Source organism: Melopsittacus undulatus, chromosome 6, assembly GCF_012275295.1.
Source record: "Melopsittacus undulatus isolate bMelUnd1 chromosome 6, bMelUnd1.mat.Z, whole genome shotgun sequence".
NCBI classification, from domain to species: domain Eukaryota; kingdom Metazoa; phylum Chordata; class Aves; order Psittaciformes; family Psittaculidae; genus Melopsittacus; species Melopsittacus undulatus.
The window spans coordinates 75,553,399-75,580,201 of NC_047532.1; the positions used below are offsets into that span (position 1 = coordinate 75,553,399).

The 26,803-nt window shown below is 47.4% G+C and overlaps 1 protein-coding gene across 1 annotated transcript in view; it reads right to left on the bottom strand.

Moving 5' to 3' along the window:
* GPC4 (glypican 4) overlaps window positions 1-26,803 on the bottom strand; it is a 65,199-nt gene that overhangs the window by 21,075 nt on the left and 17,321 nt on the right. Inside the window, 2 exon segments of the mRNA XM_034063898.1 lie at window positions 1,983-2,374; window positions 15,399-15,557. Of these exon segments, the coding sequence (XP_033919789.1) occupies window positions 1,983-2,374; window positions 15,399-15,557 (551 nt within the window).

Sequence of the window (26,803 nt, forward strand, 5' to 3'; positions counted from 1 at the left end):
GCAACTCTATACTCAAGGATCTTCAAAGGGAAAGAAATCACGACACCACCTCAGCTCCACAACTCTGATTCGTAACAGATGAGGGGACCGAAGCCCTCGTGGTTCCGTGTCAAGTCTGGAGACATTTTGATGAATTCTGAGCAGATGGAGCACAAACATGATCCCACACCCATGCACATTCACTGCCTATCAAGTGATTGCACATTCCCTAAAACCTCGCTGAGGCTTAACACAGGCTTCCCACCCAAATACTTCATCCACATCCGGCAGCGAAAACCCCAATCCCTGACCACAGCATCTGCCACTGAGCCAGCAACAGGAGCCACCAAAGCTGAAACCCCAACCAACAGGTCTTGACATGGAGACATCACACTTGGCCTCATCCAGCACCATCCCTCCCTCCCACATCTTCCCTCCACAGGACGGTGTCCCTGAGCCTGAAGGATTTTATGGTCTCATCAGAGGGACCCCTCTGTCACCCATGGAGCTCCACAACACCTGTCCTCGACCAGTGGCACATATACATGTCTATTCCAAGAGCCAGCACTATTATATGGGGAGTCATTGTGTCCAGGGATCTGCCATCACTAATGTGCAACTTGTTCCTGGAGCCTGGATATGGCAGTTCTGTCCTTGCTAATATCCTCTGCCCTATCACACACATGCTGGCTTATCACAGGCTGGTTTTTCTCATTTTTCAAGAAGAATTAACATGAAAGCAGACTTTTTTTTCCCCTTTCCAGGCAGTATTTTAACATTATCCCTGCAAGTCAAAGCAATTGCAATGGTTATCCCTCAGTGATGCTTCTTTTGCTGCCTCCAAAACTGCAGTCTGCTTCCAAGAACACCTGAACTGCTATTCTTTTCTGGTTTGCCTTTTTCCCCTTTCCTGGCCCTGAGGGTCATTCAAACTACTGCCTGCTCTTTCAGCCCACTGTTTTATTACTCTGTAAGCAGGTAGAGAGGAAGTAAACCTCTCTCTGCCCAATTCAATGATTGTACCAAATCTTCCGGAGCTCACAGGAAATTAGGTGGGTCTGTTCAAAGGAAATCACCAATATTTGTTATCTTGCACAATCACTTTAAGGGATTATTGACTACACCTGCTCCTTAGACTAAAATTAAAGACAGATCTTATATCAAAAGAAAACGTCACCCCATTTAAACCACTCCAAAGTGGTTTCTAAGAACAGGGAGGTAAACATACAAGTGAGCAACACACCACAGCTGTTTGATCCCCCCAAATGACTTGACCATAAAAGTCTGGGGTCTAACTTGTGCTGCATGTGTGGAACCAAGTACAACTGGCTCCTGCCCTCTGCATGTGACTCTGACTTACTGTTATCATAAAAGCACTGTTTGCTCTCCCCATGCCTGCAAGCAAGGAGCAAATAACCAGCTGCTCCATAATAGATGCCCATAGCATCCATGACTCACTGTAATTTGAAGGCAATATTAAGAAGACAGGGCCACTACACAAGTAAACATGGTTATTTCCATTGCAGCAGGCATTTAATTTCCTGCTTGTAGCTGTTCCCTAGACAGGAGGACAGCATCAAGATGGGGAACATTCCAGCTGCCAGACTGCAGCACTGGATGGCGGTATCCCCAGAATGTGAACCTACCATGTGAGATTGTAGTGTTAGGACAAGCGGTAATGGGTTTAAACTTAAAGAGGGGAAGTTCAAGTTAGATATAAGAAAGAGTTGGAGGCTGGATGAACCTAGAAGAACTGCCAGGTTTTACGGAGCTTGGGCAACATGGACCAGTGTGAGGCATCCCTGCCCATGGCAGGGGGTTGGAACTGGACGATCTTAAGGTCCTTTCCAACCCAAACCATTCTATGATTCTATGCACAGCCTACATCAACAGACTTTAGTCCTACCTGCACTCGACTACCACCAACACCTTTAGGTACCTAATCAGGACAACAAGGGAAGATGCCACCCATCGCATGGGAATAACCACAACACGGAGCTCACCGCAGACACTTTGCTCACGACGTCCCTTGCGACGGCGAGGCCCTGTGCGAAGGTGCGGGCAGCCACGAACGCTCGTGTCACTTGTAGCTTGAGCTTCCGTGGCACATCCCCGAAGGGCTTCAGCTGCTCCGTGTACTTGCTGACACACTCGAGGTACTCATCCGTGAAGTGGTACTGGGGGTTCACCAGCCGGAACATGCGCTCCAGCAAGCGCGCCCAGAACTCGTTGAGCATCTCCTCCAGGTTGACGTTGCCACCGATGTAGTACCGCTTCAGCTCCACAAACAGGTCCTTGAACAGCTCCGAGTTCTGCATGTACAAGCGGCCGTACGTCCGCACGAACATGTCGTTCAGGGACTTCTCTGCGTTTTCAAGGAGCTCTTTGAAGAACTCTAGGAAAGGAAGAGAAGATCTGGTGAACAGGAGTGCTGGCACACTGCTACAGCCACTGCTGAGCTGGGAAACTCACCACAATGAGACCATCGCCCGCATGAAATGGAAGGTTAAAGGGCTCCCTAAAAAACTTCATTTCTAGATCTCAACATTTTGGGTTACTTTTCCTAAGCCAACCCCCCCCCCCCCCAACCTCTCTCCAGATTGGAAGACTCGCAAGAGTGAAATCTCTTGTGATGCAAACCTGAATCCCATCACAAAAGTCAGGAGCTTTAAGGTGCCTTCAGCCCAAACCATTCCTTGATTTTGCGATTACCACACACCCTTTGCCACGGAGATTTGGTGTAGATGAGTTAAACTTAAAAAAATAAAATAATAAAAAATAAAATAAAATAATAAAAAATAAATAAAATAAAAACAAAATAAACCAAAATAAAATAAAACAAACCCAGGGAAGGGTCCATTAAGCCAAATACATTTGGGCCATTTTGGAACAAAACTCCACACTCCATAGCCTTGGGAAGGAGCTGTGGAGGGGTGCCACCAGGACAAAGCCTCATGTGCCAGTGGTGCTACCGCCTGCTTGCTCCAGGTCTGTGGGGACACCGACACCCTGGGGCGCTGGCACAGCCTCCATCACCACGCATGGCACCAGTAAGGAAGTGTATTATTTTATGCATGCCACCAGCAATTGAGGATTGCGACCTCTGCTTCTCTGTGACTCATTTTCAATAAATATTTTATATTAAAACATGCCTCTGTGGGTTTTTTTTAATCCTCAAAGGAGCCACGTTTAGAGCCAGAAGTTGTTAGAAGGAGGGGAGGGGGAAGGCTATTTTGGCCCAGTGTGAATTTAAACCTTGTTCAAACGTATTAAAAGTATGCTGCAGTTCAGCTTTTCGTCTTCAAAGTGCTCCAGTACAAACAAAGCCTAACACAGAAAACATTTTCTGGAAAAAACTGAAACATTCCTGGAGTTCCTGACCAGCAGAGTCATGGGGCTCAGGGCCTGACATAGCTGTATATAATGCAGCCTCTTAGGAGCACAAGAGAAATGATCCAGGGAAGAAGAGATTGATTTCAAACACCCAACACGTCCTCTGTCCAATATCAGCAGGAACCTCCACTTTCGTTCCCATGACTGGCATTTCCTCTGCAGGAAGGTTTTTTTTCTGTGGAGTTTATACTATAGAGATTAGCTTGGTGTATATTAATTTCTAATTCACTTCATCATTTTGAAGGCTCACTTCCTTCCTTTGCTCAGACCTTTTCGGATCACCAAATCAGTTGTTTATTTGAATAGACTTTTTACCAGGCACAAGAGCTGGCAGATGCATCAGCAAACTCTTCACAAAGAATTAAGACCTTGAAATTCTATTGATGGGAAATCTATTAGGGAACTCCAACCACTGGTCTAAAGGAACAAATGAACTGGTTTAAGCCATGAAAATCACCTCAAGTAATATACCCATATTACCACAATCAATTTAGCCTCTTGCCCAAACTCATTTATTGGTTATACTCCAAACTGGAAGTTGAATAAACTGAACCCAGGCTTTAGAGCACTTGGTCTTTTAGCAATTTTTCACATGGGTAAGAATCAGGTATGTTCATTAATTATCCTGAAATAAAACACAACCTAAATGGCAGCAAATGCCTTTATTTACCTTCCCCAAAAGAAAGGTAAAGGAAAACTTCCCCCCCAAGCCAGCCACCTCTAAAGCCCCAACACAACACTGCAGAAGGAGGCATCAGGTAGGTAAGAAGCCATCACCTCTGGCTCAAGCACCTGCCAGCGCTTCCATAGGCAGGAAACACCCATTCCCAAGTGCCCCATTCCAGATCAGGAGAGAAGGAGGACAGAGGAGGTTGCGTGTCTGCAGCACAGAGGCAGCACCCACCCTCCTGCCCCATGAGGCTTCCCACCAGCACATGCCTGCATCCCAAACTGTGCTGGATAAGATGCCCTGGTGCCTGTGGCTTGGCACATGGATGGCCTTGCTGGCACATTGAGGCTCCTGAGACATGGAAGAGGCTGGGAATGTGGGAAGAACACACAGCCCTGGGAACGGGAGGCTGCAGGATGAACCCAGCAGTGGGACACTCACAGCAATATCTTCCTGCACGCAATGCACAGCACTTCACTGGGTCAGCAGCACAGATTAAATGATAAATAAAGATCTGCTTTACTCTAGCTGTTGGCACACTGTAAGTGTGCATCCTCAGCTTCTGTCTCCCTGTCAAGAAATCAGCTTGGGCACAGAAGGAACATCAAGCTTTTCTCTGTGCAAACCACAGACATAGATGTTTGCAATGAAGAGAAGAAACCCAAAAAAAGCCCTTTTTATGACTTAAATGCTAATCTGACTAGTAACTCCCTCAATCTAATTAGATATTAGTTCTCCCCTTCACAGAAACAAGCTGATCAGCAAACACCAACATAACCCAGCATTAACCTTGCCAGCACAAGAAGAAAAATGGCAGGCTCCTCTCTTACGTCTTGACTGTTTGCTGGGTAAAATAAATGACCACCTCTTATTTGTATTAGAAGTTGACTTGTTCTCAAACAAAGCAAACACACAAAGGCCTCGGCTGCTTATTTTACAGCACTGTAAAAGCACGTTTTACAGCTGTGTTGCAAGCAATCTGTACTCATTAAATTATCACTCTGACAGGCTTCCTGTGAAAAGCTGTCAAACGCAAACATTTCTCACAGATGACAAACCATAGTTTGCTGGTGCTCTCTGAGATGCTGCTATCTGGAGGGATGGCAGGCTCTCCTTGCCCTCCAGTTATCTTGTTTAAACTCCCAGAACAAGGGCTGGCCCCTCTGTCGGCAAACACATCACTGGGAAGGGCTTCCCAAACCAACCCGTAGGAACAGCACATGCCTTGAAGGTCTCCCTGGTTCTCCTAACTAAATGCAGAGCATGGAGAGATGTTTGGGGTACACAGAGAGGACGGACCACAGAGCAGGTGCTGGGGTAACATGGCTCAGTCAGCTCTGGTCCAGTCTGATACAGGAGCAAGTCCACTTTGTACAGCTTCAACCCATCCCACCTAAGCCCTGCGGACGCAAAGTCATCTCATACCTTGTGGTGATGCCCAGGAGGATGAGTGCAGGGAAGAGAGCACCAGAGCCACAAAACCTTTCCTAACACCAAGAAGAAAGACCACTGAAAAATAAACCCTATGGATGCTATGGTCTTTGATGCTCAAAGGAAGATGCTATTTCCAATGCAATTAACTTTCAGAGACAGAAAAGGCAGGAATCTATAGTGGGGCAATCTACAGCATTGGGCCCTGTTTATTCGTTTAACACATTTGATTTTGGGGTAGAATTTCAATGCCCAACAGTCAAGGGGCTGCCCAAGGAAGCTGTGGCTGCCCCATCCCTGGCAGTGTTCAAGGCCAGGTTGGACACAGGGGTTTGGAGCAGCTGCTCCAGTGGAAGGGGTCCCTGCCTGTGGCAGGGGCTGGAACTGGATGAGCTTTAAGGTCCCTTCCAACACAAACCAGTTTGTGAGTCTATATCATGAAACTGTAAAAAGACTGGATGTGACATGGTATTCCTACAGGAAAAGTTCTGGAAAAAACAAACCAAACAACAACAAAACAACTTCCATAGAAGAGCAGAGTGGGAAACATAACTGTAGTTGTTTAGCAATTTCCTCTTTTTCCAGGTAATAAGATGTATTACCTGTTTGCATCTTAAGGGCAGGCCAGCCCTGCCAGTAACCTAATGTAGGAGGGCACTGCTCCTCCCTGAGGTGCTTCCACACGACATCAGCTTCCACTGCCAGAATAACTCAAAACACTCTTTCTTCCATACTGTGGATACACAAGCTACTTACACACAATCACTCCACCCACTGCGAGGCACAGGGCAAATCCCACCTCCAGACAACACTTCCACTTCTGTACCCAGTACTTTTTATCTTGGATCCAAAGGTCTCATCTGAAAACAGCTTCCAAGTAAGAAGGGACGCAACATTTTCTTATTGCTAACATTTTCAAGTACATTAAAAGTGGGGGTTTATTACACAAGAAGGGTTTTGATGAGAAGAGCCTGCTGCTGGAGGACACAGTTCTACCCCCATAGATGATAACATCCAGGGGCACATTCACCCTCACCAAAAGGCAGGTTTGGCATTTCCCTATGCCTGCTGGTGACAAAGGAAGCAGCAGCAAAACCGCCTGGCCTGAGCTGCCTCCTGCCACCACCAGCTGCCCCTCCAGGATCACAGCCCCTATGTCTTTACCCCTCCAGCCAAGCCCCAGGTTGAATCCACAGCTAACCACCATTGGATGCACAGTTTTGCCTTGCATTTCCTGATCATCAGGAATGCTCCATGGCACCCTGCTTGCTCCTCTCCAGCAACTGCAAAGAGACAAACCACAAGGGACCCAGGGCTCAGCACCAAAAAAAACCCCACATTATAGAGCAGAGGAAACTTTAACTGAGGTGGGGAAAAGGCAGAGCCTTACCCAAGACTCCCAAAGGGTCTTAACTCAGCAAGGCCATTGAGCCAGTGTGCTCTCTACAGATTCCCATCCGTTGGCCATGCTTGGGTGTGCTGGTGCCCCTCCAAAAGCAGACCATGTCCAGCATGCACCTTTCTGCTCCCCAAAGCCACTGGACAAGCTGCATTTGCCATGCACCAGGTCTGCTTAATTTAGAGCTGAGTTTTCAACTGGCCTTATTCTGCTTGAGGTTTCCAAAGTGACTACACAGACACCAGGTAAATGTGAGATTACCAAACACACCTTAAAACACAAAAACCAGGCTCAAGCACAGAGAGGGACTTTTTAAAGTCACAATTAATTAGTTTCAGCTAATTTGCCACTCAGCTTTTCAGGTATCCTCTTAATATGCTTTCCAGATTATGGGTCATTAAGGACCGTCTGTCTTACCAAAACCTTTAATTTGCTTGTCTGCATAGACAATTATGCTTTCTAGTGTGTACAGAACCATGCCAGAGATTAATTACATTTTCTCATTAAATGGTTTGTTCATAACACATCCACAACAGCAAATTCGTGTTCCCAGACGAACGCTCTTGCCTGAGCCACAGCCCTGAAGGCATCATCCCAAAACCTGTGTAGATGAGGCCCCCAGTGATACGGGTTAGTGGTGGTCTTGGCACCACTGAGGTAATGGTTGGACTTAATGATCTGAAAGGTCTTTTCCAACCCAGCTGATTCTATGATCCCAGCTCCTTTGCTGTGTGGATGCAAGCTCCACCCTGCAGCTGGTTCCTACCATGTGAAGCAAAACCCAATCCAGACAGATAAAAGGGATGGGGAGGGAAGGAGACAGATGTTTCACAGCTCTTCTCACCTCAAAGGTGAAGCCATCCGGGGCCGTGCCACTGACTCCAAAGGAAAAGTGTGCCTCATTATTTTGAATATGCCTTCACTTCCTCTATTGCATATACTGCATTTGTGATTTCCACCAGGGAAAAACAAACCATGGCTTAACAACCTTCTTCCGGAAGTGTTGAGAAACCAATGCATACGCAGTGTTAACACATTTATTGAATAAGAACTCAGGAAGGGCAGGGCAAATCCACAAGCTGTTTCTCTGTCCTGTTTTCAAACATGTGTTAGCAATTAATGACATGGGAAGAGCTCTTCCACACAGTTTGAAGAAGTACAGGCTCAAATCATGCCAGTGTCACAGCAACAGCCCCAACAAGTGAACTCTCTATAGAGAGGTGGGAGGGAAACCAGCATCTCTCCAAACTTTGCCTCATCAGTGAATGGTTTCAAGACAATAACAATTGGGCTGCAGCCTCATAGGAAAAAAGTCATCCCAACCACCAAAAACCAGGATTTCTAGAAGCTGTTGTTTCTGGAGGGCCCAAGAGTACAATCTTCATCTGCACACTGTGGCTGGCAGGACCCCAAAAGAGCAGGGCAGAAGATAACACACAGAGCAAGAGAATCACCATCACACTGAGACTGAGCTCATTAGAAGAGTAAGAACCAATGAAAGGGGAGGGGAAAACAGTGCCGAGTTTGCTGTCTGTGATTCGAAGAGTAGCACATTGCATCCTGCTGCACATAGCAGTCATTCCACAAATTAGGAAAGCGATGACAACAGAAATGCCCTTGGTCCCCTCCTGCTCCATCCTGCATCCCACATAGCGGGATGAGGTGACTTTGCAGCCTCCTCGTCCCTGTTTCCAGGGACCATCACTACTCACACATCCCATTCTGGATCAGCTATAGTGGGTTTCTCCAGCTGCTCGCGTGCTGCCTCCTCCCTGAGCAGCAGGTTCATCATTCCCAGCTCTTCCATCCTCCTCCTCATCACCACAACTCAACTTTCCCAATGCACCTCCCCTGCTGCTGCTTCTTTTCCTTCTGTTTACTCGCTTGTGCCCCTGCTCCCTCACCATGTCTTATTTTCACTGCACCCATTCCTCCATCTCCATTGACTTTACAAACACATGGATTCTCCTTCAGCTGCTTTAGCCCACTGACCTGCATCCATAACACCAAATTCCCACTCCAAACAGCAAACATCACCAGCAAAACCTGAAAGCGAGTTCCTTCAGGTTGCCTCCTGCATACCCCCAATTCAGAGGAGCTTTCTGGGACACTCAGGAAGACATTTCACACATACGTATTTCTCCAAGCCTCCCTTCCTACTGCTGTTGAAGAGCTTCAGAAGAACCCGTGCTGCTGAACGGTGGGGCTTCCTTGCTCCCATTACCTCAGTTCCCCCCATCTCCTCACACTTGCACAGAGAGCTCCTGTAGCTAGGGCCACCTCTCTTATTCACACATCCAGCACAGAAACAGCAAATGCTAAGACATTACAGTACATTTAACACTAATGCAATCCCTCCAGCTCTGCACTGGTGGGTTATCACCAAGCCTACTACAAGAGCCTAAACCACCACCAACTCAAAAGGCATCATCCAGGGGATCCCAGGACTACACAAGCAATGCCAGCTTGCACACAGAGGTGGCTCCTATGTGCAGGAAAGAGGAAGAGAGAGTTAATTTTAAACAGACAAACAATGGCTCATTGACTGGTTGACAGCAATTAGTAACCAGAGAGCACCAAGCATGTTTCCTGTAGCCATGTGTAAAGCAAGCTGCCCTCATCTTTGCTTTTGGAACAGAATAACCCAAAAGAGCAGTTTACCTGTGATCTGAACAGCTTGGACCTGAGACAGCAGAAGACTGATCTCTCCAAGCCCATACACAAAGTGGGTTTGCCCATTGCTGAAGTCTATGCCTCATTACAAAATCCGGACTTGGGTTTCCTTCACCCCTCTCCTAAACCTACAGGGCAGGAGCCCCCTCCCATCCTCCTTTGAGATCTCCTCCTGACGATAACCTGACCTCAGGATCTTCCCACATCTTCCAAACCAGCAGCCTGGTCCCCACCACTCTTGCATAAGCATCACCCTTCTCAATGACCAGGGCTAAAACTCCCAGTGGTTTATGAACCTCCTTAAAAACCTCCAGATGGAGAGGAGCCACTTAAACAAAAACAAAGAATAAACAAACTTCCAGGCACAGACAGCAGACAATGTGCTTCATTATTGCTGCGGAGAGTGGGAAAGCACAAACAAAAGCTCACAAGTGGGATTTACTAAAGGAAGTGTGTTGGTGGTTGCTCCCTCCTGTTTCCCCTAAACCACCCCATCCCTACCCTGGGTAAGTACAGGTCTGACCCCAAGCCTGAAGGATAAGACCTCAGCAAATGTTTCTTCTATAACATTTTAGGGCTCTTCCCATCATTTTCTGTCCTGGTTGGTATGAAGTTTGGTGCCTGGAGAGGGAAGAACAAGGCTGTGCCTTCATTTAGACATGAGTGGCAGCAGATAAACAAAACCACTCTATTGTTTCCATGTCAATGATGCAGTTGTCATCAGCACACACACCAGAGGATGGGTTGTAATGGCAGAGCTCTCTCCACAACGCAGATTGATGCAGGAGCAGGAACACCACACAGCAAGCATCAAAGGTCCACCTGGTCTCCACTCTCAATGTCCCTGTGCCCAGAGAAGCTGTGGCTGCCCCATCCCTGGCAGTGTTCAAGGCCAGGTTGGACACAGGGGCTTGGAGCAGCTGCTGCAGTGGAAGGTGTCCCTGCCTGTGGCAGGGGTTGGAGCTGGAGGAGCTTTAAGGTCCCTTCCAACACAAACCACTCTGGGGTTCTGTGATTTACCCACAGAGGTCAGAATCAACCCCTCAGTCCTGGGTGCCACGGACACAGGGTGCTCTGGCACAAGAGCAGGATGAGGCCCCAGGTCTCTGCTCTTGCAGGCAGTTTCCAATCCAAAAGTTAATGCGAGATGAAGGTCCCCAAAGGGCAGTTATTTCAGTGAGGCAGAGCGCCCCGATGCTCTGCCAAATTCTAACTATAGGAGCAGCAGGCTGGGCACCTGCGGGGCTCGTCTGTCACCGTTTGCCTCCGCACTGCCTGCAGAGAGGAGACCATGAAAAGCTTTCCCTGGTCCCTTCTGTCTCATTCCCAGTTATTAACACTTCCCTGCTCTGTGTCCCACTGTCCCAGCACACCTCCCTGATAACTCCTACCTGGAGGCAGCGGCTGGAAGACAGGGGTTATCTGAACAACAAAAATTACATGCAGAAATTAGGTTCTAGAGGGGTTTTGTTCCCCAGTTTCTGCAGCTTGAAGGTATTTGGCCAATGCCCCCATGACCGGTGACTGAGATTCAGCCACATGCCAGTAGTGGAAGCAATTCATGCACGCAGGAGTAACACAGGACTCACAGTCAAAGATAAAGGGCACCCTTTAAAGGAGATACTTTAAAGATGCATGGCATGACTGTGCTTTATACCTATTTGATTTGCGACCACTGTGCCCAATACAGTGTTTAGGGGCCCATGGACAGGAGCCGCTTCCAGGCCCTTTGCCTGGTCCCTGCACAGAACAGGGGTGGGTGCACCATGGTCCTGGGGACCCCTGGCTGCTCCGGCTGCTTGGATTTGGTTTCGTTCCACTCATCGTCCTGAAGGGGTTTCATTTTACACTTCCGTGTTTGCTTTATCTTAAATGCTAATGGAAAAGTCAGGGTGAGCAGATCAGAAACAAGACTCTTGGCATTCAACAGCTTCCCAGATGCTGGCTCAAGCTGTATGGTTTTGTACAAATCCCGCTGTCGCTTGGGCATTGGGAACACTAAAAACTATTGCCAAACCAGCTCACATTCACCTCCCATGCATATCCCATACAACAACGGTTGCAGAAGCTCACTTGCCTTTCCTAAACCCAGAGTGCACAGAAGAAAGGGACAAGACCTGGGTTAAGTGCAGCAGCAAAAGCCCTTGTAAAATGCAGGAGCAGGGAATGAGCAGCCACTGGACTCGGCAGTTCCTCTGCTCACTAGGGTTTGGGCTCTGCCTTCCCAATCACTCCACAGCCAGCCTACAAAACAGACCATTTCTCTCCCCAGAAAAGGCCTAGCACAACAGCTGTGTTCCAAGAGATCCAGGAGGTGTCTTTAATAGGACAAAAACCCTAAGAAATCTTATCTAGGAAGCAACAGAACAACGGAAATGCTGCGGAAGGGTTATGGGCTATGTCCTGTCCCTGCTCCAATTCCTCAAAACAGCTGAGCAATTTCCCCAAAGCCCTGCTTGGCCAGCACAGCCCCTGGCATGGAAAACTTCAGCCTGAAAGGGCAAAAGAGGTGAAAGTTCGAGTTTAATAAATGGGACTGAGCCTTTATGGAGCCTTAATGTCACCATTAATCCTACTGATGTTATTAACCTGGGAGAGCGAAGGGGAGGGCACTGCCTGGTGAAGATGAGACAAGTCAAAGGGGAAAAAAGCCCCAAACCAAGAAGTGTGGTGTGTGGGGTATGTTTCAAGCCCTGACTGCTGTAGCTGCTGCTGTGGCATGAGAAGTCACCACAGCCACACAGCTCTGTGGTTTTCCCAGGGCTCTCATTGTCAGACAGAGACGCTTACATGGCCAGAGAATCACACACGCTAATTTCTCACTGAAGCCCACAAACATACCTGAGATCATGTACACCACAAAACCCAGCAGATGCTCACTTCTGAAAATGTCTCGCAGTGGGGAACCCAACAAGTCCCAAAGTGCTTTTCTTTGTATCAGAAAAGCCTTCCCCTTACTGCTGACGCTCTGTACCTTACTGTTACACTAGAGTCATGCTAGTGGTTTAAATTACAACAGGAGAAACCTCCAGGAGCATACATAGCTGTACTGTAAGCAAATATTTACACAGGATATATAAGATATGGGACTCCAAAGCTTCAGTCTTCTCCCGGTGTCTGCAAACCAAACACACACAGGAGGATCTGACGCTGTCACATTACGCATTAGGAGCCGAAATGACTTCTGGTCAGCCCTATGGGGATGGATAATCAGTGGTTTGTTCCATACTCCCGATTAAGAGGAGATAATCCATTTCTGTATGGCTTTGGTGTCAGATCAGAGCAATTCTGGCAACGGTTCCAACGGCACACAGCGCTCCAGCAACAGCTGATTCAAACACTCCAAAAGCCACAGGGCATCCCAGCCTCCACCCAAAGGACTTCAACTGTCCTTCGGCAGCAGCAACTGCTGCAAAGGTCAAGCATATAACAGAGGCAGCATGGTTTTGCCTCTCCTCTTGACCTGAAGGTCAAGGCTGAGAGATTAACAGCCAGAGAACCCACAACAAACACTTCCAAACAGCTGGAGGATGCAGTTTGCTGCTTGAGCTGCATCCTGCAGAGGCTCTTGGCAGCATGGGGATGTGTCACCCTGCTAGAGGAGAGTTCATCCCACTTGCTGAGTGACCAGTTCATGGAATAGAACCTGGTCTCTGCAATAACTCATCCTACCTGCTCAGCCCATCTACACAGCTGTAAGGCACTCCTTTCTCCGAGCATGTTACACCAAGAAGTGTGGGAAGAATTACATTCAACAAGGAGAACCCAAACCTGCGAGGCAGAAATGGCCACGGTTGACCTGATGACCGACCACCAGGACTGAGGGAAGGAAACAGCACACCACAAGCAGCTGATCACTCAACAGCAGGCTCTTAAACACAACTACCCGGGACTCGGCACTCCAAAGATGCTATGGAAGAGTCTGACCTCAGAGGGAGGACTCCTCAACCTGCCCAGCCACCAGCATGAGTGCTGCTGAAGGAGGTGTGCCTTCAGCCTCCAGGTGACTGGGCTGGAAGGAGAGAAGCAGGCATGATTCAAGTCTTCCGAGAGGTAAATGATGGAGGACAGTAATCAGTTAATCTCTGCTTCCAGCCCAGGTAAGATTAAAAACTCCCTAAATCAGCTTTGTCTGCAGCAAATGAAGATTCAGATCTGATATTAGCAAATGTTCAAAGACGAAGCCATTAGGTTTTGGGACTAGGTTGAGGAGGTTGTTAATTCTCCTTCATTAGTTTTGTACAGGGCAGAGAAACACCCTGCAGGGACAGGCTGGGCCCAGTAAATTCTGCTTCTGGGAATAGGATCACACCATCCCCTTCCAGATTTGCCTCTCAAGGACTCCCAGGGCCAAGATCAGGGTAAAACCAGCATAGGGAAAGCTGTGAGGGGCAGACAGAAAACAAAACGCAGCCCTGCAGCCATCTCTCTCCCTACAAACAGGCAGCCACACCTCACAGTGTGTGTGCACCACATCAGGGCTGCTAAGACACTGCACCCTGCACACATGCTTTGTTTTCAAGGCAGCATTTCAAAAAGCTTCGTCGTTCATTTAAGGTGAAGCAGATGCTGCTCCTCTGGTCTCTTTGAAAGGGCTTATCTATGGGCTGGATTTCATTAAGTGTCTTGTTCTGCATTTAATAAGCTTGCAAGTCTAGACACTTTGGTTTTCTCTCTATCACCCCTTTGGTGTACCAGCAGGTAGAGACAACAGAGGTTAAGAGGGAAATATTTAGCCAGCAGATTTAGATGCTATCAAGATGATTGCATCATTCCACTGTGACTCACTGCATTTTCATAGCCAGAGACTTTTTCACTTACCCTTTTGAAAGAAAGGCTGCTACCTGCTGCAATCGGGTAGAGGGGGTCTCTGGGAGGTTTCAAGGCACAGACTTTGAGATATTAAGAGAAAATATATGTCAAACTCATGACCGAACAAGGGAGAAGAACATCCAGAGACGCTGCACAGTGGCATCTCCCTCTATTACCAGAAAACAGAGATGATGTACAAGCAGAACAATCTCAGCAACCCAGTCCACCTGACTCGCCAGGTACTGCCATGTGCAAGTGGGTGCCCACCTCACCCCCCAGGCCAACAAGGACAACCCAGGCAGGAGCCTGATGCTCTGCTCCTCTTTCAGGGCGCTGGAGCTGCAGTGACCGGGGACACCAAGGGAACTGCCACAACCAAGAGCTGAGCAATGAAACAAAGAGATGCTGCTCAGATCTCAAATGGGTACAACCCCTATGGAGACCCAGTCTGACTGGACACTGCTGTGGATCAGAGGGCAATAATGGGACCAGGCATCTGCTTATCAGTCAGCAGTAAATGCCAGTCAAAGGATGGGAACTCAGCAGAGACTTTGTTCATTTTCCTTCTGACCCTGCATCACACTTGAACCCTTGGCCTCCTCACAAAACCAGCTCTGTACTTAATCTGCTGCTCTGCTGAGCCCCAAAGGCTATGTGAGATGGATACAAATCCTGCTGGTTCATAACATGCTGGGAAAGATCAGCATTTTTGTGGATCAGGGCTGTGAGGTGTGCACGTTACAATTACACACACTGCAGGGATGTACCAACAGAACTCACTGCAAGCTTACATTAAGAGCAAAATGGTTTTTCAAGAGATTAATCAGAAGGAAAGATCTTTGGGAAACAAAGAGCCATAATCAGCAAATACTTCTCTCTCATGGGATTGCAAAACAAGGCACGTTCTGCCCTTCAAGCCACGAGTCATGAACTTTCCCAGCGAAAGGGAGGCAGAGCAGAACGACTGCACAGGCAACAACAGGATGAGGGCTTTCTTACATCCGACCCCAAGGAAAGCAAGTTCAAGGTCTCTGCACTTACCATCAAACTTCTTGTAGCGAGAACTGAACATGGTTTGTAGGTGATTGCTAAGCTCTACCACGGCGTTCCTGAAGTCGTGTTTACTCTGCTGGCTGTACTTCTCCTCCATCTCTTGGGAGCAGCACGTGTAGCCTTGTGAGCAAACTTTCAAATGGTCACCTGAAAAGCAGGGAGGAAAATACCCTGGAATTAGAAGGATTCTCTATGCAAAGAGGTCAGCTTGCGAGGCAGGGGGAGCGAGGACCCACAGCACTATCCCCTTCCAAGGAGACCTCCCCTCACTGCGAGCACTGCATATCTAAACCTGGTTCTGTAGAACTTTATAGCAACACACGTAAATACGACCTGGTCTTTCTGCAAGAACATTAAAAAGTGGCCTCCTATTTATTCAGTTAACAAATGGAATAAACACATACTCATCACACACAGTATCATTTTAAGATCCAGCAAATTGGCCTGTATATTCTTCTATATCTTCCATTAATTTTTTGCTGAGTATTTTAATTACTTCCAATTCACTCAGTTCACACACAACACAGTTATCAATGCCAGCAGTCCTTTTTGTACAGATAAATCCTTTTTTCTTCACTTCCAATTACCACAAGAGAAGTCACCTCTCAGAAGCACAGTTATCACAGGTAGTAAAATACACTTGGTTTATGCCACAGCTCATTAATGCTAGAGTATTATTTTTCCCAGCTCCCAGTTTGACAGTTTTCTGTCATCATCCTGGGTGCAATCAGAGGATTGGCTTTGGAAAATCCAAACAGATTTTTCTTCCTTCACCCTGAAGGATGATTTTCTCCTAAGCGTTATCTGGCCCAAGATGGCTTGGTCAGAGCCATCATCAAGTGCTTCAGTTATCTACTATATGTAGCTCAATTTCAAACTTTCACAGGCAATCTGGATGCAGGATCTGGCGCCACATCATTTGCTTTTAAAGCATCTTGCTGCAGTGTGGGATGAAGTTGCTTCTAGCACCACCAACAAAATGCTGCCATCGAGTTTGGTGGGCCAAGATAAACTCTTCCCATTGCAATCCTCTGCTCCAGCTTCTCTGGCAGGTCCCACAAAGCAGCAGCACCACCGTGGGCTGACATTAAACTGGTTCAGTTTTGGACAAACTGTGCAAATCTTTGTCAACTCTGAAGATCCGATCAAAACAAGCAGTTAACATGAGAAACTCATCCTTCCAAGTCAGATGGTATTTTAGACGACACAGCCTACATGTAAGCTGCTGCCTTCTCTCCCATTTCACACCCTGCTGCCAAACCTTATCCTCCATCCCGAGGAAGCAGATGGAGGAGCAAAGGCTCTTCCCTACCTGCTCACACCCTGAAAGCCACCAACAACCACCACTAAGATTCAGGGACTCATGGCAAATGCAAAGCAAACCACCTCTTCTCAACAAGCTGAGAACTGTGCGCTTACTAAAAAGCATTGAAAGCGGGTTTAGAGAAACAAAAGCAGGTTTTGGATGGTGTAAATCAAAGCCTACCCATGCCCAACAGTTGCTTCTCTGCCTGCCTTGTGCCAGAGCTCATACCAACATCATTTACCCAGCTATTGAACTTCTGCATCACTTTGCTTCAATTTCCTGCCCAGAAATATTGGTATCGCTCCTTTCAAAGACTTAAGGACCATTTTAAAATACACTATACATACCATTATATCTATAAATATATCTATATATAAAATTCCTGAGAACCTCTCCTCCTAAATCTATTTTCCTCTTCTGCTATGGGGTTTGTTTGTTTTCCCTGATGTTACAGAGACCTTGACCAACAGATAATTCTGCCGCAGCTAATTTATTGCACAAGACCATCCGCTGCTCTTGAGTTACAGCAAGCTCAGGTCTGTTACAGGAAACAGCACCACTTGGGCACAGCCTTCAGAAAACACAGGAAAAGCTCACCATCTCCTTACGGATACATTTTCCTTGCATGGATACTATTTCTTTCCACCTCAGAGGAGCACCTCCAGCAGCAAATGCACAGCATTAAGGGGAGCAGCACTGAGGGATGTGGCTCCATTTAGCTTGACAAGGCATTAAGAGAGGAAGAGGCAGATTTTCAGAGCCTGACCACTAAATCCATCCTGGAATGTACCTGGAATGAGCCTGCCTTACTAGCAAGCATTACAAAAGGAAAATGCCCCAGCACCACAGCTTTGTTTCAATACACGACTACGGCTCTTTGACACAATGGGAAACAAAGAGCACTGGAGTCATAACTTCAGCTAGTGGCAGCTACTTTTGAGGTGTCAAAGTAATTCCATTTCAAAACTCTTGTAATGGTTTGGGGTTGATTTTTTCCTGTATTTCTTATGGGGGGATTATGCTGGAAATACACTTCATAGATTCAGTCCTATTTCCATGACGCACGCCTGCCTTTGATGGTTAAACTCACATACTTCCCATTCTTTTGTGTTGAAGGGTTAAGCCTCTATCCTACTTGGCAAATTCAAACCTACTGATAGCAGGTTACACTCGTTACACTGGCAACTTCTCAAGTTCTTCACAGATGCCCTGGGCTCCCCAAAACAGTTGTTTTTAACAACTACTCCATTTATTTATGGCAAAAAATATAAAAGTCCAATGCACTTCACAAATACACATAACAGTTTTACATCTATTTATACCATTAAACTAAAGTTACCAGGCACCTAATGTTACAAACTAAATCCTTTCTCTTTGATCCCCCCTCCTCCCTGATTTGCACGGTGCCTCCCCAGGACACCCATGCAAAGCCAAGCCAAGAGAGCACTACTGATAGTAAATCAAGCTTGCACAGATCCCATTTGGTTGATCATTAAGAAATTATGCTCCAAAATGCAACTCAGACATTCAAAAATGAATGACCAAGCAATCTAATTATGGAAGATATTTCTCAGTCATGTCAGCACTATGTGGTCTTGGCTCGTGATCAAGAATTAGCTCTGTCTGGAGCCCAGGAGCTCTGGCTACTCAGTGCTAATCATAGAAGATGCACTGTGTTACCCGGTGTTAAAAACCAGAACGTTTAGCGCTGTGGGCTGCTTTTCTTGCAGTTTTCTTTTGCCACAGTGGGATACATCAATGGAAAGTCACTCAGAGACACTGGGGGCTTCAGTTTTCCCACAGGAAGGGTTGTCTTTAGCACCTTCACATCCCTGAGAATGCATCCTCACTTTAGCAAAGCAACAGGCACTGACACAGCTTGTGAGAAGTCATGTCTAGCCTTTGTTTTACATCAGTTAACAGAGCTGATCCAGTCAGCATCCATTCACAGGACTTGCCCCATGCAGGAAGAGCAACACAACATCCCATCACCTGCCTCAGTGATGGATCCATCACCCGCCCCTCCGGTGAGTGGCTGTGGTGTTGGGAACTGCTTATGCCTCCAAGAACAGACCCCAGACAGCTTCAAAACACAAAGTGCTACAACCATTGTCTGCAGGGGAATGAAACCCATGAAGCAGCCGCTGCCAATGGTCCACATGAGCATGGACCAGTCACACACAGAAAACACTGACCCAGAGCCAAGACCAAAGACAAGGTTCCTTGTCTTTCCAATCAACTCCTCTACGGAAAAGGAGTGAAAACCAGATTATCTAGTTACACTGAAACAGAGACCTAATGCTTATGTACATCATGTAAAGAACCCTCCTGGTGCGCGCTCACTGTCAAGGACACATTCGGCAACAATTATTTCCTGAGTTAAAACTCATCAAACAATGCCCATAGAAGGCAACTCTTCATCTACTGTTGAGTGTTAAAGTCTCAACAGCTTTTGTAATTTATCACCATGTGAGCACAGCAAAAATACAGCCCTGCCACAGCTTCCTTTCAAGTTAGGCTTCTTATTGAATCGTTTGGCAGGGTGTGCAATCATCACATCAGGGGCTGCATGGCAAAAAGAGCTTCAGTAGCAGAGAACGACTCCAAGTATCTACCCCATATGCATATCATGGCTGCAGCTTGCCATGGATTTGCAGCAGATCGTTCCCATGGCCTGTTGCAGCAAGCCTTCTCCTCTTATTTTACACTACAGATGAATACAGAGAGAAAAAGGAGGGACCAAAATTAAGGAAGAAGCTTGGCCAGTTAACAGCACATCTCTGGGGCACGGAGGTGGAGGTTTAAAGATAGAAATGCAATGGTACACAGTGCTGCCATCAGTACATCCAAGGAAATGCGCTCAGCAAGGTAACCTTGCAAACTTATGATTTAAGCCATTACAGAAACACCGCTTTTAGCAGGCTCTGGGCACACAGAGTTTCCTCCAAATCAAGTAACTATTTTGCAGTGTGTTGGAAAACAAGTCCTCATCGAGTGAGCATGTGTGCACTGCAAACACGGGGGCTCAATGCTCCTGAAAAGCAGTTCTCTTCACCCATTTCCCAAAACCTTTTCAGATGTTGTTTCTGGATGCCTAATGTGGCTTCCCAGCCTGCTTCACCTTGCTTTGGCCAAGCTCATACTTTAGGGTATATACCTATATATACACCTATATGTATATATCTAGTTGCAAAACTAGCAGGAGCTCTTTACTGGGAGGCAGACGTTATACTCCTTTGCACAGTCTAGCCCTTCACTGCAGCTTGGTAACCAAGCCAAAAGTAGTTTAGCATCTGAGATGTTACTGCTGGACTGGGCTCCCATGTGAGTTAAGTCTGGGTAAACTGGGCTGATGGAGGAGCAGGAGGTGAACGCTGCTGGGGGACCAGTGCCACCATTTCAGCCTTGTGCTCTGCCTCTTCCCTATGGCACACATGGGCTTGTGTCATCTTTAAAAGTTTTATGACTTCCTCTGAACCAACTAGCAAAGGAATCCTGGACTGTAATGCCGGGCTCTAATCCGATTTCACACTAGACTTGCCTTCTAATTATCACAGAATATTAGGCTTCCACCCATCATATATAATTGACATGCTACCGAGGCTTTACAAAACCCCCAACAAAGATGACAAGAAACACTAGCATCACCCCTGAGCACAGCTCCACTGCTCCAGCCCCACATTAACAAGGGATGAGAAGAAGAAAGGGAAGCGTGAGCTTGTGATCGACTCCAGCAGAGTCATCGAGACAGACAAGGCTGCTGAACCATCCACCCAATCCTATCACCTTCAGTTACACCCAAAATACCATAACCAGGTTAGTTTTCCTGACTACAAAATGAGCTGGGGATGCTCAGCATCTCTGGGAATGGACTGTGAGCTTGGTGCTACTGTAACCCTACAGATGATCAACACAAACATAACAGCCCCTGTCCCCCAGGCAAGGCTGGATCACCCTAACCATTCCTTATGCTGCTTGTAGAAGAGAAGCATAGCTGCTAATGAAGAGCACTATAAAAACGCAGATAGCAAGTGCCTCGGCATATACATCTTTCCATATGAAATGATACTAAACTGCAAATGCCAAAGGGAGAAAAATAACGCAGCTCTCGTGTACACCGCACATCCAAAGTGACCCTACTGCCTCCTCCCCAGCTGTCACACGTGCACGCTGCCTCAAGGGGTGCTTTGTAGCCCAGCATGCCAGGAAGGAAGAGATGTAAAACAACACTCAGGTTCTGCTAACAGAGGTGATGCACCCACCGAGAGAGGAGTGGGAAGTTTCTAAGCAAATACCCTGCAAATGATGCAGGGCTGCTGGTATCCTCTGGCCAGAGCAGGTCAAACCAGGCTGGGACATTCAGAGCTGTATCTTCCTCAATGCTGCCAAGCACATGGTGCCATTTCCAGCCCAAAGCACTGTTTCTATTGCATGTTTCCAGAAGAATTGCTTTGTGCAGCATCCTCCCTACATCCATCCCCATCAGACACAAAATAACATGCCCCATTTTCAATGCAAACCATGTCCAAACCTGAAGGCCACCATCACACAACCTGAGCAGGCTTTCCTTGCTTCCCTCCTCCAACATTTGCCATTACCATTGTGCTCTCAAACCCAAAAAGCACCAAAAGAGCACCCCACATACCCAAACCCAGGTCCTCATCATGGAAGTCAGCAATCAGCATCGCCTTCCAGCCTGGCATAGCAGCTCCAGCCCTTTCACAGCCATGGAAGACGTAGTCCTCATTTTGCCCATCAAGGATGCTCATCCCCACCTGCATCCCTATTTTCCAAGCACCCAGGATTTTTTAAGCCAAAAGACATCCATACATGCACTCAGCTCCCAAAGCTGACTGGTAGGGATATGGAAGTACCACAGTCTGGCAGCATGTGCCAGCGTGCAGCATATTTAACATCCCACTCAATTAGCAACCATTTTATAGAAATGGTTTATTTGCCTTATTAATGTTAAAGCCACTTGTTTCCCCTGCGCTTCCACTTGGGTTATTAATCAATGCACGTTTCAGCTCTTTGCTGATTACTCTAATGGCACAGAAAACCTCCCCAGACTCACTGAGCAAGCTTATAATACTGAAATTCCCTTTCCCCCCCCTTCCAAACCTGTCAAGCAGTCAAAACACACTCTTTGATACCCAAACGAAAGCCCTTTCACCTACGCTTAACAACAGTGAACTATTTTCAGTCGAGCTTTACTGCATCTGTTAACTCAGCTGCTAATCCATCTTGCAGGCACAGGGAATGCCAGCGCACACAATACCTCAGTGACATACCTCCCTTCGACACAACAAATAATCCTAATTATTTCCATAGCGTGTACCTACAGTCACTTAAAATACCGTACACAACCAAGGTCTGTCTGGCTTCTAGTTTTCCGTTTTGCTTTGTTGACAGCTTCAGGTTCCCAAATTTACTGCCAAGAGAGTCAGGGACTTAAGAGAACAAGAGAGATTTATATCCATGTGTGTACATTAAGCTAAACTCACATTAGGAACCTTAATTTTCTACTGGAAAGAGCAACTTAGGACACAAAGAGGGCTCTTGCCTTCCACCCGCTCAAGTCCAAATTCCTACCACAAAGCTCGTCTTCGAGCTGATGACAGAGCCAGGTCCCTGAAGGACCAAGTCCAAGCAAATTCCACCCGTTGAAGCTGAGCACAGTGATTTCGGGATATCCCTCCTGGGCAGGGGCAGACCAGGAGAGCCCTTCCCATGCTCCTAATGCCCCTCTTCACCCGAAAATAAAAGACAAGGACCTGTCTCTGCTCTCTGCAGCACCCTGGAGAAGCATCACTGGTCAACCAAGGTCCCCTCCTCTCCCATTGTGGTTGTGGCAACAAGGAGGTTCAGGTGGAGACCCCCAATGAACAACCCCAAAAATGCTCTACAGCGCATCTGAGCCCTTTGCAGGTGATGTCCAAGCAAGGAGGAAGCACAATCTCATCTTCAGTAAGGTTTTAAGTGTTCATTTACAAGTTAAACCCCTGCTCACCTGAGGAAAAATACCATCACTGCTTCACTTCCACAGTGCAACCAACAATTTCCTTCCCAACAGGGTGGCCTGAAAACTGTGAGGTTTTACACCCTGGAAAAATATGCCATACTAGAGCATGCTTTCATTCCAACAAACAGGATATTGAGTCAATTAGTGGCACACCAAACACAAACCAGACAGATGAAGATAACACATTTCTGCAGACATCAAAAGAGAGCACAACCACACAAAGACCTGAATATACAAATAAGGCGAGGGGAAAATAATAATACTACACAATTAAACTTATTATTTAAGCAAACCTGGAGACTAAAATAGCTCTGGTTAAGTAGAGGATTCTCCCTGGCTTTATCTAAGACACAAACCTTGAATGAAAACCAAGAGTTGTTTCTTCATTAAAACACAAAACCAAATCCCCCCCTACTTGACATTGCTGAGTGAGAACTTCGGAAATGCAAATGCTCTTTATTATCATCAAATTCTTGAGGCATGAAAAAGTTTTCATAACATGTCTCTGCCTATATGCCCGATGTAAGAGGTGTTACACAACAGACAAGTTATGCTGAAGGGTAGTTTGGGGTTTTTCCACTTCTCTGGTGAGGAGGATGGATAACAAGGTGCACAAACCACCCATCTCTGGGACAGGGAGGGCAGGCAGTGCCCCTGTCCCTCCATCAGCCACCAAGAACAGCTGTAAAGACCAATGCCATCAGCAATTTTGGGTATACATAAAGGTAAAAATAAAGGTTAGGATTAAAAAAAACCCCAAGCCTGCACAGTGCAGAATTCCACAGAAATTGTCCAACAGATTTTACAGGGATAACCCGCCCCAAAACACCCCACCAAGTATAACCTCATGAAGTTAAGAGGAGAGGGAGGAGGCAAAGAGAATCCATTGGGAACAGCACACACAGAGAACTAGTGAAGCCTCAAGTACAAGGAACAGTAAACAGAAGAGATCTGGCTGGGAGACAGTTATTCTTTATGAGACTTCTCATTTTTTTCTTCAAATTCCCCATGAAGAAGGCAAAACAAAGCCAAAAATCCGCCTGGTTGGGGTTTGGTGAGGGTTGGGGGGTTTTTTCCATACACTTTTGGGCTATTTGCCCAAAAAGCAGCTTTTAACCAAAACGGTTTCCACCACAAACACTGCCATTCAAACTGTAGTATTTTTCCTTCTTAACCACATTTTCTCCCTCCATTTTTGGTCCTCCTCCTTCAGGGAGGTACCCTCCACCTGGGATGCTCACACTACACACGGGCAGGCAGGAGAAGCAGGATACACGGCTCGCAACCACTTTTCCAGTGTTTTTTCCCCCCTTTTCAAACACAGCCAATTCCAGCCTCAATGCACAAAACCACGTTTCAGACACACACAGTAGTTTCTTGTGACACGCACCCAGGCTTACAGCCCTCTGCCAGCAGAGCGGTCATCTACTGGCAAAGCTCATGAAGTCCAACACGGCCAAGTAAAAGGTCCTGAAGCAGGTCAGGGCAATCCCAAGCACAGACATAGGGTGGGGGAGAATGGATGGAACAGCCCTGAGGAGAAGGACTTGGGGTGTTGGTTGGAGCCAGGCTGAGAGAGCTGGGCTGGGACAGCCTGGACAAGAGAAGGCTCCTGAAGGGGAGACCTGAGAGCAGCTCCAGTGCCTAAAGGGGCTGCAGGAAACCTGGAGAGGGGCTTGGGACAAGGGCCTGTAGGGACAGGCCAAGGGGAATGGCTTTAAGCTTCCAGAACAGGGGAGACTGAGATGAGCTCTTAAGCAGAAGCTCTTCCCTGTGAGGGTGCTGAGGCGCTGGCACAGGGTGCCCAGAGAAGCTGTGGCTGCCCCATCCCTGGCAGTGTTCAAGGCCAGGTTGGACACAGGGGCTTGGAGCAGCTGCTGCAGTGGAAGGTGTCCCTGCCTGTGGCAGGGGTTGGGGCTGGAGAAGCTTTAAAGTCCCTTCCAACCCAAACCAGGCTGGGGTTCTATGATCTCCCCAGCTGAGAGCTGCACAACTGCGGAAAGCCAAAACCCTCCCAAACAGCAAGGATCCCCCATCCCAAGGCAGTGCTGCAGTGGCCGTGTGGTCAATGTCCCCAAATACCTTTCCCATGTTGCCAGCTACCAGGGACTTAACAGAAGTGAACTCTTCCTTCTTGCAAAACCCAAGCCAAGCACGCACCATCTCACAAAGCAACACTTCCATTGCCACATTTTCTAAGAGCACCAGCAGGAATAGAAGTACTAAATCCATGTGAACCGGCAGCTACGACCCTAGCAAACATTTAACAAAGCCCCAAAAGCTAAAGATGTTTTCAATTCCTTAAATAAGAAACAAAGCTCATGAAACTCAGCCACAATTTCCTGTTTTCGACTCATAATAAAATTAAAAAACATAGCTCAGGCTTTATACAAACAATAATCTAATCTATAAACTGGAACACAAGAGTGATGTTAATTAACTTCCCCAGAGATTAATTATCTGTGGAGGGACCCAAAATAGGTACTGGACAGTAACCGGATGATGTATTTCATCCATAAGGACACACTCCTTTACCCTGCATTGGGTGGTTTGGGGCAGGGAGGACAGTGAGCAGTGTTTAGGGGCTCAGCAGAGAGCCAGGCACCAGGCAGGGACACCCATGTCCTAGGTGACATGGACAGGAGGTCTCCTTTTTCTCCCATGTGCACCCCTTGCTCCATGCAGCTGCCAATAGCAGGGCTTATTTCCCAACTGGCAAAGGCAGCCTGGACTTTGGACCAGAGCACAGGTTTCCTACCTCCTTCCGCCTGCCACCCCATGTGCCACTGGCCACTGATCCCAGGAATCCCACTAATGGGGAGCAAAAACGAGCCCAAGCTCTGTAATGAGGAGGAAAACTCTATCTCCTTGATTTGCAAGAGTGTTGCTCACTTGGGTTTTCTGAGGGGCAGGAGTTACAGCTTCTGGTTATTTTAAGTACATACAGGAAGATGTAAAGGTTTCAGGGTTCAGGCAAAGCAAAGTCCAGCTGTAACCTAACAGTTGGCTCACGCCAGGAACCCTCCCCTGTTGCTGCACATCCCCAAGGTACCTCACAAGACAAGAAAAGGATGAGCTTTGGATTGCTTCCATCAGGGACAGCTAAAACCTGAGGGTCAAGCAAGAATGAGGTTGCTTGGGAAGGTGTCCCATCCACATAGGCCAATGCAGCCTATGATCCTGCCCAGTAGGCTTCCTGAGGACCAACCCTGCGGGCCTTCGCTCCCCAAATCCCCCCTTATTCAAGCCAAGGGATATCTGAGGCTTTTCTGCAAGACCCAAGTAATCAGCAAGGTCCCCAAAACACCTCTGACAGCATCACCCCATTTGTCAAAGCAAACTCACAGGGATGCAAAGCCCTTCAGTAAGGGTCCTCAGACCAGCCCCAGGATGAGCATTCAGCAGTTGGGGGATGTCAGCTCCAGCCAGAAAGCGACAGTTGTGCAACACCAGCAAAACCAGAGCCCAGCCATGGCAAGAATCACTCATTTATAGGATGTTTCTGACCCTCCAAGTCTTTAAGGAAGAACTTGACTCCCCCCACATCCCTTTCCAATACACAACTTACCACTTCTAAACCACCCGAAACCTACCCAAGTCCTCCATGAGCAGACCCCAAGTACCAGACTTGCCCTTGTAGAACAGAGCCCTTCCCCACGTGGCCACATCCTGCCGCCCCTTGCAGGACAATTAGCCTTAATCCTCGTTAGTTCTGTAGGTTTCCTTTAAATCCCGTTACCACATTCCTCGGTGCACTCAAGCGCTCAGCCTCCTCCTCGATGGTGATGGTGACCCCACGGTGCCTCCCGGCTCCTGACCCGCCGGAGCTGCACCAGTCCCAAGGGCTGCAATGCTCCCGGGCTAATCTATCTTCACTGATTAGTTCTTAATCAGGAAGGCAGACGTGAAGGGAGGGTGCAGATGAAAAGAGAAAGGAGCAGGGGGGCTAAATGGCAAAACTTAAAGGTTTTCTTCAAGGAAAAGCTCCCTTTGCTCCAGGAGACAACCAGGAAAACCTGGTCCAAAAGCAGCGTTTGAAGTCTAGCTGCTTTCATATTTATAACG